Source organism: Nyctereutes procyonoides, unplaced genomic scaffold (assembly GCF_905146905.1).
Source record: "Nyctereutes procyonoides isolate TBG_1078 unplaced genomic scaffold, NYPRO_anot_genome, whole genome shotgun sequence".
NCBI lineage: Eukaryota > Metazoa > Chordata > Mammalia > Carnivora > Canidae > Nyctereutes > Nyctereutes procyonoides.
The window spans coordinates 41901184-41914499 of NW_026575125.1; the positions used below are offsets into that span (position 1 = coordinate 41901184).

A 13316-nucleotide genomic window follows, 5' to 3' on the forward strand; every position below is an offset into this window, starting at 1 on the left:
ATCATACATTTTGGTCACTTCAAGTGTCCTCTGCTGTGCATTACCTATTTGTGTCCACTATCCATTTTTCTAGCGTGTTGTTTGACTTTTTCTTATTGATTTGTAGGTATCCTTTAGATGTCCTAGAGTCTATATGCTAGTTCTTTGTCACACACATCAAAAGACTAGATGGAAACAATCAAGTCTGTGAAGCTCAGGGTCACCTGTAGTGAGGATCTTCCAGTTTAAATGCTAGGTCTTACAACTAACGGAAATATTTCTGGCCTATGCTGTGGCTCATTCTTGACTCTACTCGAGTATGTTTGAAAACTAAGGAAGAAGGGCATCTGGGTGGCTCAGTGGTTGAGCCTCTGTCTTTGGCTCAGGTTGTTATTCCCCCGGTCCTGCCATAGAGTCCCGCATCAGGCTCCCTGTAGAGAGCCTGTTTCTCCCTCTGCCTAAGTCTTTTCCTCTCTGTGTGTCTCTCATAAATCAATCAATCAATCAATCTTACAAAAAACTGAGAAAGAAATTACAATGATAATTCAAAAATGCATGGTCTGTATTAAGGGAGAAGAATTAATGTTTGTGCATCTGGACTATAATTATTCATCATATATATATTCTTGCTGTCTTAAACATTTTTCACTTGTAATACATGAATATTAATTTTATGAGTTAAATGTCTATTTAACTTTATGTTAACATCTTTTAAAGAGATAAGGCATCCATTTCTCTTCAACTGCTACTGGTATTTCCAAGCAAAGAAGTGGTAATCCCCCTCTTCTGTTTAACAGAAAGGCACACAGAAGCCCAGGGAGTGGCTTGCCCAGCTCCATACTGGCAGGTATTAATCTGATTAGATCCTGTTTTCTTTAGCTCCTCAGGTCACGGTGGGGTCCAGCTTGACATGGGCTTCCTTCTCTCTTGCTACTCATGCTAAACATGCAGTATGTGCCCAATAAATGCCCCTTTGTAATAATAAACCTTTAACAGCCTAGGGACAGAGAGGAGTGTTCAGGCACTGCAGGGTAAGGAAGGTAGACAGCAGGTGTTGCATAAATCTTCAGTGTTGGTGCAGATAGAACCCAGTAGGGGTTCTGGGTTGGGGGCACTGGAAGTGCCTTTTAAACATGCTCTCTCCCGATCGATACCCTGTACTAGCCTCCCAGTTCACAGGAAACACTCACTCTTTGCTGGGGTCACCCTCAGGCCAGGAGTGAGTCCAGTAGGGAGTAATGCAAGCATATCAGTTCTCAACGACAAGCCAAGTGCTCACGAGGAATCCCTAGGGGAAGCCCAGGCACCTAATTCCCACCCCTAGGTGACACAGTAATTATGCTTCTGGCCCGTCTCTGGGGGGTGGGCAGCCTTGGAGATTCCTTTAATTCCCTCACCGGATGGGGAAGGAGAGATCTCGATTTATTTTCCCATCTGTGAAACCAAGGGGTGGTGGTGACAAAAGTGGCCAGAAGACCTGCGCGGGTGGGCAGTTTGGCCGGGAGTGGGCTTTCCTTCTCTCTCCCCATCTTTCCCATCTCAGCTTCCACGGATTATGAATTTGATGATTTGAAAGTTTCTTCCCGGACGGCCAGGAGACCTCGCGGCGCTAACCCTCAAGGGGCTGGGACAGCCCCAAGAGGCCGGATAGGTGCCGGCGCAAACGTTCCGCGCGCCGACGTCCTCCCGCGCCTGGCTGCTCTCAACCTCCCGCTCCTCCTTCCCCGGATCCTCTGGCTCCCCTCCTCCTCCGTCCCCGCCCCTCTCCTGCCCTCTCATTGGCCGAGCTGGCCGGCCGGGCCTCCCCGGGATTTAAAGGGCCCGCTCTCCGCGCCGCCCAGGGAGCCGCAGCTGGTCCCGGCCTTGCGGCCTGCGGGGGAGGCTGCCCGGAGGAGGCGGCGACGGTGGCGGCGGCAGTGCGTCCCCGGCCCCCAGGACCGCGGCTTCCTTCCTGCCAGGTAAGTCGCCGGCAGTGCGCGTGCGGCTGCCCCGCTCCCATCCCGAGCCGGCCTCCCCGCGCGGGTCTGCAGCGCGTGTCCTGGGGCCCCCTCTCCATCACCTTTCCCACTGCTCCAATTGCTTCATCCCCTACTGCCAACTTCACCTTCCTGCAGCTCCCGGGCCTGGGCAGAGCTTTGTTGGCGGCCGCAAGAGGCCAGGTGGGGGTGAGATGGGGTGCTCAGGGGATACAGGATACCCCCCACATCTGTAGAAGAAGAGATGCACACGGCCCCCGAGTGTCACAGGATCTCCCTCTTTGCCTTCCACACAGAGTGACTCTACCTTGGAAACCACGGAGCGCCCCCCCCCATTTGATATGTGGGCCTAGAATGTACACCATTCAATTACATCGGACCCGGACTGTTCACAGCATACAAGAGACACAGGTCCTTCCTTCACCACCACAGGTCATGGGCTGTGTGTGTGCACCCAGGACACCCATCCACACACACAGTTCGTGGCTCAGTATGATGTACCTGACATTCACACCCTCCCTCAGTCCCCTAGTACCGTATCTCCACAGGGACAGCCCCAAACTGAAAGCTGAGTGTTCAAGTCCATCCTTTGAGCTGGTTCTGTCCCATGGACATCCTGGCTCCCTCTGTGTCCCCACTTTGACAGGTCTATCCATCTGTCCATCCATCCGTGGGGGTCCGCAATGGCCACCTTCAGCCGCCAGGAATTCTTCCAGCAACTGCTGCAGGGCTGTCTCCTGCCTACTGCGCAGCAGGGCCTTGACCAGATCTGGCTGCTCCTTGCCATCTGCCTCGCATGCCGCCTCCTCTGGAGGCTTGGTAAGTGCTTGCCACACTGTATGCCCCCACGCCAGGCCATATCATACGTACCACATTCATCCATCCTAAGCCAACATTTTATCCTGCTGCATCTTGCCATGCCAAGCCAGACTCCAACATATCTAGCCCACCACATCCCAGCAGCCCCAGTGCCATTGCACTATACCACATCCTACTATGCCCAGCCACCCCATGCCCCACACCACATCAAGTTACAGCCTGCCATGGCAAGCCACATCTTTCAGTATACCTGGGTTCTGAGATTCTAGAAAGCTGAAGTTCTTGGATCTTGGGATCCTGAAATGTCTACATCCCAAGGTTACAAGATTTGGGAATGCTAATGTCACAGGGCTATGGAATCCCAAAGTACCATGTTACGGGCTTGGGCATTCTGACAAATTGAAATTCACACATTCTAGGCTTCCAAAAAGCTGGCATTATGGATTTCCAGAAGCAGGGCATGATGAGATTTCTGGATTGTAGGAATCTGGAATGTTTCCACAATCGTGGCAAGCCTATATCCAAATGACAAGATTCCAAGTTCCAAAGGTTCCCATAGGATGCTGAGAATTTTGGAAATCTGGGATTCAAAGGTTCTCTACTTTCTTTTCTTTTCTCTTTTTTAAAGTTAATTTTTTTTGTCATCTGTACATGCAACGTGGAGTTCGAACTCATGACCCGAGATCAAGAGTTGCATGCTCCACCCACAGAGCCAGCCAGGCACCCCCCTCCCTATTTTCTTTTATTTTAAGTGGATGGTTTTTTCCCCCCAGGTTCATCATTTTGAAATATTTCAAAGTTACTGAAAAGTTAAGCTGAATCATGTTACGAGCACCCATATATGCACTACCAGATTCTCCAACTGTCAACATCTTGACATGTTAGCTCTATCTTTCTATCTACCTATCATCTTCCTGAATCGTGTGAAGAATGTGTTGACACTTCACCCCAAATCTTTCAGTGTGTGCCCCCAAAGAACAAGGACATCCCCCCAACAAGCACACCCTCAACCATCACCCCTCAGGAAATTTACTCTGGGTCCAGGAATAATTATCTAACATAAGTAGATATCCCGGTTTCCCCCCACGGTTCCCAAAATGTCCTTTATAGACCTTTCTTCTTAAACCCGGGCCCTGCCACCCCTCCAGCTCCCCAAGCCCCACTTCGGGCCCCCTGCAGTCTCACCACATTCCAGCCTCTAGGCCTTTGCCCATGTTGTGCCCTCTGCAGAGATGCCCTTGCTCCCTACCAGCCCACCCAACTTCCCTTTCTTGTTCTCTCTCTCTCTCTCTCTCTCTCTCTCTCTCTCTCTCTGTCACCGGAAGGGTTGCCGTCCTACCTGAAGCATGCGAGCACCGTGGCAGGTGGATTCTTTAGCCTCTACCACTTCTTCCAGCTGCACATGGTTTGGGTCGTGCTGCTCAGCCTCCTGTGCTACCTCGTGCTGTTCCTCTGCCGACATTCCTCCCATCGAGGCGTCTTCCTCTCCGTCACCATCCTCATCTACCTGCTCATGGGGTATGGGTGTGAGTCGTCATCCCCTCGCCCTTGGCAAAAGGGCCAGCGGGCCCCCAGGCTACAGCTGGCGAGGCTGTCCAGGACAGGGAGGGCATAGGGTATTCCTGGAGGTGGAGGGGGGCAGGAGTCTGGGAGACTTGTTCTTTCTGGAGGCTGCGCGGGACAGGCTGGGCTTGGGCTCCCCCTGGAGGAGGGAGTACTAGAGAATCTCCTCCAGGAGATTGTGCAGGAAAGGTTGGGGAGGGGGATAGAACCTTCTCTGCACCTTGGTTTCCCTGCTCCGTGGTCTCTGAGACCATGGGAGTCATGAAGCCAAGACCACCTTTTTTTTTTCCTTAGTGAGATGCACATGGTGGATACCGTGACATGGCACAAGATGAGAGGTAGGCAGCCCTGGCCCTCTCACCTGCCCCAGTCCTCCTATCCTGCTCCACAGCTCCTAATGCCCCAACCCTGTCTTTCCTTCCCCACTTTTCTCCCACACCTGCCCACCCCGGTGGATGTGCAGGCCTCCGATTCCCCTTATATCCATGTCTTTCTCTCCCATATCTTCCCCCTCCCGTCTGTCTGTCCTTTCTCCCATACACGCCTGGCACTTGAGTAAGCCCACCTGCTCACCTGCCTGTCTGACACCGGGCCCACCCGTCCACCCTTGTGCTCCTCTTTTCCTCTCTGCTCTCCCCTGGTGCGCCCCACCCCCCCACGCGGACCTGCTCTTCGCCTGTCCACTTAACTGTGGGCGCCACACATAGGGGCCCAGATGATCGTGGCCATGAAGGCGGTGTCTCTGGGCTTCGACCTGGACCGGGGCGAGGTGGGTGCGGTGCCCTCGCCCATGGAGTTCATGGGCTACCTCTACTTCGTGGGCACCATCGTCTTTGGGCCCTGGATATCCTTCCACAGCTACCTGCAGGCTGTCCAAGGCCGCCCGCTGGTGAGGTCCTGGGTGGACAGGTGGGCAGGGACTGTGGGAGCCACCACGGGGCAGTGTTCATGGAGCCTTGATCCCCACAGAGCCGCCGCTGGCTGCAGAAGGTGGCCCGGAGCCTGGCGCTGGCCCTGCTGTGCCTTGTGCTGTCCACCTGTGTGGGCCCCTACCTCTTCCCATACTTCATCCCCCTCGACGGTGACCGCCTCCTTCGCAAGTGAGCACAGCCTTCAAGGCCTTTACCCAATGGTGCGGGGGTTGGGTAGGGACCTGGGGTCGCCCCAGCTCTGAGCCTGTCTCTTAATTCTTCTATCTGTCTTCTGTTACTACAGCAAGAAACGCAAAGCCAGGTAAATGAGGGCAGGTGCTAAGGGCAACCGGGGCCAACTGGGGGCTGGGGGCGCAATCTGTGGCTGGTTTGTTCTGGGAGTCCGAGACTGTCTGACCGTCTATCCCGTGACTAGACAGAAACTGTTTGACCAAGATTGGCTCTGTGACTCTGTGTGACTGACTCTCCAACACAAAACTGAGTCTGGCTATCCACCCATTCCATTTTTGGGGGGGGAAGTCACGTGACTACTGTGGGGAGGGACGAGTATGTATCGGTGGGTGATGCCGACCTGTGACTCTGGCGAGGGGTGTCTATGGGTTGTTTGCCTGTCAGCCACTCACTCTCTTGTGGGACTGGTGTTCTGGCTGTCCAGCTGTGCCACTGTCAGTGATGGGATGTGTACCTGTCACTGGATCAGATAAAGTGGGGTCATCTGAGACTCTGCCTGGGAATGGGTCCAAACTATAGTCTGTTGTGTGCCTGTCTATGATGAATTCTGCCTGTGAGTCCGCCTTCTCTGGCTGCCTGGTGTTGTCTAGCTGAGGGGCCGTGACTAAATGGGTGTCTGTGCCTGTCAGTGGGACTGACCATCCACCTCTAGCATGACTGTAGGATTTCATCCAAGCTGTTTGAGTTCATGACCCAGTGCCCCACTCACTGGCCACTGATCATGTCTGATGCTGAATGAGGCTCCCAAAAGGTGGAATGGCTTGCCCAGTGTCACCCAGCTCCACAGCCAGGCATTACTCCCAGGCCTGATTCCAGAACTTACACATTTTCCTGGATGCTGGCTGTTTTTCATCATGTCTGATTGTGCAACTGAGAGGATGACTGTCTCAAGGGTAGCAGGGTACTTGGTTTGGTGGTATCTTTGGCTAAATAAAGGACTCTGGTGTGTCTTATGGTCACTGAATCCGACTGGAGAGCTATGAGGCTGGGAGTCTGATGGTGTTTGTGTCTGGCCACATGGCTGTGTCAGTGTGTAGCATGTTGAGTTCAGGCCTCTGACAGTGTGGCTGCTGGGTCTGGATGTCTGGCCACATGAGGCTATAGGACTATGTCATTTTTTAAAAAAAGATTTTATTTATTTATTTGAGAGAGAGAGAGACAGTGCACGTGCACAAGAAGGATGAGGGTAGAGGGAGAAGGAGAAGCAGTCTCCCTGCTGAGCAGGGAGCCCCGCTGATGTGGGCACTCGATCCCAAGACCCCTGGCTTAACTGACTGAGCCAACCCAGGTGCCCCAGGACTGTGTCACATTGCAAGGCAGCTCACACATCTGTTTGAGGCATGTGAAATTAACAGACAGTGTATGTATGCGTGTGACTGTCATAGTACACCTCTTTTGCTGCCATGTTTGTCTTGTCTTGTCTTGTCTACAAACAACTCCGGCAGGCCTCCAGGTCCTCTCTGACTCTCTTTCCTTTCTCCTCTGCTGCCTTCCTGACCCCCGGGGGCCCTAGGGGCACCATGGTAAGGTGAGTCTGCAGAGTGGGGCTGGGGATGCTGACATGAGGTGGGTGTCACGCTGTGGCCTAGGAATGATCCCTCTCTCCCCTACTACTTTCTCCCCAGGTGGCTGCGAGCCTACGAGAGTGCTGTCTCCTTCCACTTCAGCAACTATTTTGTGGGCTTTCTGTCCGAGGCCACGGCCACGTTGGCAGGGGCTGGCTTCACCGAGGAGAAGGATCACCTGGAATGGTGGGGAGGGCTGGGGGGCCCCCTCTCCCACAGGGTGCTGCCTAGAGGAGCTTCGGGGAGGGGGGAGGGAGTCCCAGGGGAGGGAACAGCCAAGACAAAAGTATGGAGGTTCAATGGATGGGTGAGACCCCGAATGAATTTGCATGTCTCTTTTGCCTACAGGGACCTGACGGTATCCAAGCCACTGAATGTGGAGCTGCCCCGGTCCATGGTGGAAGTTGTCACAAGCTGGAACCTACCCATGTCTTATTGGCTAAATAACTGTGAGTCCCCAAGCCATCATTCCAAGAGAGTTGGGAGTCTTCAACCCAGGCCCTTTCCCGTTCATATAACAAACATTTACTGAGAACCTATTGTGTACTAGGCACTGGAGATACTGCAATGACCAGAAAAAACAAAAACAAAAACCGAAGTGCCTGCCTCTGGGGAACTGGCATTTTTGTAGGGAGAGCAGACAGTAAGAGAAAAGAAAATACAAAGTTCAAGTGGTGTCAGGTGCTATGGTTAAAAAAAAATGAAGCCGATAAAGATGATCTGGGAGTGTTGGCAGGAGTCCAGGGCAGGGGGAGTGTTGCAATTTTAAATAAATTAACCAGAGAAAGTCCCATAGAGGAGGTGACATTTGAACAAAGACCTGAACAAGATGAAAGATTAAGCAGTGCCAATGTGTGGGGGAGGAGTGTAACAGATGGTGGGAACAGCCAGTACAAAGGCCCTGAGGCAGCACACCTGGCACATTTGAGGAATAGGGAGGAGACCAGTGCAGTGGGAGCAGAGTGAACAAGGGGATCAGTGGCAGGAGGTGAGGTCAGAGAGCTGACAAGGTCCTGTTCCTGTAAGGCTTCACTGGCCATGGGGAGGATTTTGGCTTTTTCTCTGAGAAATGGAGCCATAGCAGGGATCTAAGCACAGGAAGACTAAGGCCTGGCTTGGGTTGTAACAGGACTTTCTGGCTGCTATGAGAGCAGATGGGAAGCAGACAAGGGTGGTGGAAGCAGTGAGGAGGCCCCTGCAGTAGTCCAAGCAAACAATGGCAGTGGTGGCAGTGGATGTGGAGAAGAGAGGTCAGATTCTGGATAAATTCTGAAGGTGGAACTGACAGGCTTTGCTGAGAGTTTGCTTGTGGGAATGGAGGGAGGGCAGCACAAGGGTGATTCTAGATTTTGTCCCTGAGGAACTGTAAGAGTAGAGTTGACATTGGCTGAACTTGAGGACACTATAGGAGGAGCAGGTTGGGTGGGGAGATCAGGAGGTAAGTTTTGGACATGTGTAGTTTGAGGCCATTATAAAGATTTTTGTTCTGGGGGGCTCCAACAGGTTGTGGGTTCCTTGCTTTGCCCTATAGCCCCCCAGGAAGGGAAGAGGGGATGCCAAGAGACTCTTGACCTGCATCTCCCCCTTCCAGATGTTTTCAAGAATGCTCTACGCCTGGGGACCTTCTCAGCCGTGCTGGTTACCTATGCAGCCAGTGCCCTCCTGCACGTGAGCTGGGCAGAGCGGGACGTGGGTTTGGGAGAGCTGGACAGGGTTGGCAGGGCCTCTTCCTTATTCACCTCCTTGCCCCCTGGGCCTTCCAGGGCTTCAGCTTCCATTTGGCTGCGGTGCTGCTGTCCCTGGCATTTATCACTTATGTGGAACACGGTGAGTGCAGAGCACAGCCCAGCAGATGGGATGGAAGGTAGGGGGAGGGCTAGAACCACTATCCCCTGAGGCTAACCTGACCACCCTCTTACCTCCTGGCCCCTGCCCTAGTCCTCCGGAAGCGCCTGGCTCGGATCCTCAGTGCCTGCGTCTTGTCGAAACGGTGCCCACCGAACTGTTCGCACCAGCATCGCTTGGTGAGGGTTCAGCCTGGGCAACCTTATGCCCAATACTCCCCCTCAAAAATGTTACTTTGGGGTGCCCAGCTTCCTCTTCTGGTGCCTGAGCCATCCCCGAAACCTCACTTCTATTCACTGGCACCCATTTCTTTCACAAACATTTATCAAGCACCTGCTGTATACACACCTGGAATTTGTTCCCCACCCCACCCCCCGTGAACATTTATTGAGCACCTGCTGGCATCAGGCACTGCTCTAGGCCCGAGACACAGTGGTAAACAAAACAGTTTGTCCCTATGGGACAAACATTTTAACAGATGAGACCGTACATGTGTAAAGAGTCAGTAAAGTATAATAGTTTTTTTGGATTGTGATTAATGCCAAGGAGAAAAGACATAAGGGAAAGGACAGGAAGTATGGAGGGGGGTGAGTGGTTTCGATTTTGAATAGGGAGGTTGACTTTTGAGTTCTTTAACTGAAGATGGGAAGAGAAGCGTTCCAGGCAAGCGGTGTAAAAGCTCTGAGATGGGAGAGAGCCTAGAATATTTGTCGAACAAGGAGACCAGCATGGCTTTAACAGCCAAGCAAGAGGGGGAGAGTGGTGGGTTCTGTAGGTCATGGTGGGGATTTGTTCTTTTCATTATCTGCAATGAGAAATCCTGGGCCACCTCAGATATCTCTCCCACCCAGCAACTGATTGATGTTTATCACCATAAACCCCCAACTCAAGCCCCCCCATTCTTCCTCCTCTGCCTGAACATTCACATCTCCCTGCCCCAGATGCCCTCACGCTAATAGTACCCTCATCCTTGAATACCTCTTGAGCACTCATGGGAAGATCCAAACCATTTTTCCTACCACAGGGGGTGCCCTGTGCCCTGGATGTCCTGATTCCTAGGACCCACTGTGCCTTGTGCATTTCCCTGGGCTGCTCTGCCCAGGTGGGGCTGGGATACAGTGAGCAGATCCAGCTGCCAAGCATATCCATCTGTCCCCCCACAGGGCCTGGGGGTACGAGTCTTAAACCTGCTCTTTGGGGCCCTGGCCATCTTCCACCTGGCCTACCTGGGCTCCCTGTTTGATGTCGATGTGGATGACACCACAGAGGAGCAGGTGAGGTGGGACCCTGGGCTGGAGGTTACTTAGGGATGTGCTTCCTGCTCATGGGAACCATGAGAACAAAGGTGAAGAGGCCGAGGCATTGAGGACCTCGTGTCACGTGTCTAGCTTGTGAAGCTAGTGTTCCTTGGTCCTTCTTTCCCATGGCCCTTCTGGTTGATTTGTCCTGTTAGGGCTTTTATTAGAGTGAAATGTGCAAACAATGGTTTTTATTTTTACTTATAAAATTTATGTTATAGAGATGGAGTGAAAAATCCAGGTTTTACTTTTTAAAATATTTTTATTTATTTGAGAGAGAGAGAGAGAGAGAGAGAGAGAGAGAGAGAACATGAATATGGGGAGGGGCAGTGGGTGAGGGAGAAGCAGGCTCCCTGCCAAGCAAGGAACCCGACTCCACTCTGGGCTCCACTTGGGGCTCCATCCCAGGACCCCAGAATCATGACCTGAGGCGAAGGCAGCCTCTTAACCGATTGAGCCACCCAAAGGGCCCCAGGTTTTACTTTAAAAAAAATTAATTCTTTCACCATATATTTATTTAGGTAGAATTCACAAAGTTTCTTTCTCCTTTAATTAAAGAAGTATTTTTACTCAGGTAAAGTGTGCAAACTCTGGATTCTGCTTTAAAAATGTACATTAAAATCTATATACTATTTTTATTCATGTGGAGTATGCATATTCCAGATTTTCCTCCTTTCTAAAGGAAAGACAATTTTAAAAATACTGTTTCTTCCTGTGGCTCCTGCAGGATCCAGGTTTTGCTTCTCTTTTAGTTGAATTTTTTATTTTTATTTTATTTTGAATTTTTTATTTTTAATTGAAAATAAAACTTTTATTTCATAGTTTGTCATTAAAAACAATTTTAATCTTCACTCAGGTTGAGTGTGCAAAATCTGGGTTTTATTTTTATTAAGACATTTAAAAATAATTAATGCACATATCACAAAGTTCAAAAACAAAACAGTATCCAAGATTTTCAGGGAAAAGTTTTGCTCCTACTATCTACTTCCTGCCCTCTTACAGGTAACTACTTTTATTCATCTTATTAAAATATCCTTTTAAAGTGTAAGCTCAATAAACAAATATAAATATATATTTTAATTCCCTCCCCCACCCCAGTTTTTATCCTAAAGTGACTCATGAATGGTACTGTTCTGCATGTCACTTTTTTCACATAATAATTCTTGAAAATCTTCCACATAAGTATGTGGCATGTCCTTATTCATTTGTTTCCATTGCGAGGATATGACAACATCACACAGTGTAGTTTGTCCCTTGTCACTGAACACCCAGATGATTTCCAGCCCTTTCCTATTGCAAGTGGTGCTGCAGCAAGTAATAATACCCTTGTACCCATTGTGGATTCACACAGGTGCAGTCAAAACTATAGGATCTATCCTTGATAGTTACAATGGAGAAGTTACCTTTTTGCCTCCCACCAGCAATGTGTGACCATACCTGTCGCCCTACCGACAGAGTGCCTCTCAGACTTCCTGGATATGTTTGCTGGGTTGAGAGGAAGAAAATTAGGAATGAGGCTAAGTATCTTTTCATATGTTTAAGAGCCACTGGGGTTTTTACTCAGTGAAAATGGCATACTCCCCTCCTTTGCCAGTTTTTTTAAATTCTTTTTGAAAAATCAATTCCTAGAAGCTCCTTCTGTATTAGGGAGAATACTGGTCAGAGAGTGGAATTGCCTTGTTTTGTTTTTAAAATAATTTTGAAAGAAAAAGAAAACATGAAAGAAAAAAACCCCACCTAAATCTGCTTATCTTTCATATGTACCCAGTCTCTTCTCTGGAGCCTCACCTAGGGTGACCATGGAGTCACAGAACTGTCCTTGAGCAAAGGATGGGTTTTCCTGAGGCCTTTTTTTGTTCTTGCCAAGTGGGACTGTCACCTCTTTCTCTCCCACAGGGCTACGGCATGGCATACACTGTCCACAAGTGGTCAGAGCTCAGCTGGGCCAGTCACTGGGTCACTTTTGGATGTTGGATCTTCTATCGTCTCATAGGCTGAGGCACCCCTGTGGACCCACATAGCTTCCTCAAGACTCCTCCTCAGGGTGCCAGCCCTGATGGGAGATGAGGGAAGGCCCTATCTCTAAGTCTTGACCCCTCTCCATCCTTGACCCCCCTGACACCCCTACACACACACACACACACACACACACACACACACAATTTCCATGCCTGTCGATCCCCACTACACCACAAGGCGGGAAGGGGGTGCTCCCTGCTGGGGCCTAGAGATGGAGGATGCTTGGGGAAGCAGAGAGGGGGAGATCCAGGGCCTCCCCGCCTTCCTTCTCCCTTTTTATATACAGTTTGTTATTGTCAAATAAAAGTAGGAAAGATACAAAAGGCTCTTTCTTCACTGCTCAGTGGGGAATAGGATCGACTGAGGAATGGGCACAGTATGGATAAAGGTTAGGAATTGGAAATCATGAAGAGGGAGCAGGTTGTGATCACTTCCTGGTTAATTTGTTATTGCTCAGTTTTGGATGATGAGCCCGAGGACTGCACAGCTTGATTTCAATGGAGCCAAGACAGACTAGATAATTGGATGGGGCGCGGGGAAGCTGATGGTTACTGGCTGAAAAACTGATTGGTTATTCTGACTAGGACGGGGAGGGAGAAAGCAAGACAGATGAAGAGTTCATGCTTATTGGTCCTTAGGACTGAAGCTTGTGGGTTCCTGTTTGTTAGGATAGGTCTGGGTTCTGATTGATTGCCCGGCCTGGGGTGCCTGCTGGCTTAAGAGTTAGGGAGTCGGGATTGCCTCTTCAGAGTTGGCAAAGGCAGACCGAGGGGTCTCAATGACAAATGGCCAGCAAGGCTGAGGAGCCTGGGTTTTGACAAGTTCTTCTGACTTTATAAGTCGGGAGAGGTGGAGATGGCCGCTGAGAAGCTCTGAGCGTCGAGGGAGAGGAGAGAGGCAGTGTACAGATGTGCTCTGCCTGTCGTATTAAGTTTTTTTTTGCTGGTTTGGGCATTAGGATTGAAGACCGGTCCAGGAACTCATTGATTGCTCTGCCTAAAAAACGAGGGCAAAGGTGAGCGAACCCAAAGCAATGCTGACTCAACAGTAGATGAGGAGGATAAACACCCGGTTTCCGATAAGACTGAC

General features: G+C 50.6%; 1 protein-coding gene across 5 annotated transcripts; it reads left to right on the forward strand.

Annotated features, from left to right (window-relative positions):
* Positions 1–1825: 1825 nt before the first annotated feature.
* Positions 1826–12548, forward strand: PORCN (porcupine O-acyltransferase). 5 transcript variants are annotated; one of them, XM_055339157.1, is made up of 16 exons: positions 1826–1937; positions 2252–2366; positions 2602–2774; positions 4100–4292; positions 4632–4675; positions 5045–5226; positions 5307–5437; positions 5553–5570; positions 7014–7028; positions 7126–7251; positions 7414–7514; positions 8657–8733; positions 8829–8892; positions 9004–9089; positions 10074–10184; positions 12105–12548. In XM_055339157.1, exons 3-16 carry the CDS (start codon positions 2639–2641, stop codon positions 12204–12206), a joined length of 1386 nt encoding a protein of 461 aa, XP_055195132.1. In that variant the 5' UTR covers positions 1826–1937; positions 2252–2366; positions 2602–2638; the 3' UTR covers positions 12207–12548. The 5 variants fall into 5 exon arrangements, with proteins under 5 accessions (XP_055195132.1, XP_055195134.1, XP_055195135.1 ...); XM_055339159.1 differs by lacking the exon at positions 5553–5570; XM_055339158.1 differs by lacking the exon at positions 2252–2366 and having other exon boundaries at positions 1828–1937.
* Positions 12549–13316: the final 768 nt, after the last annotated feature.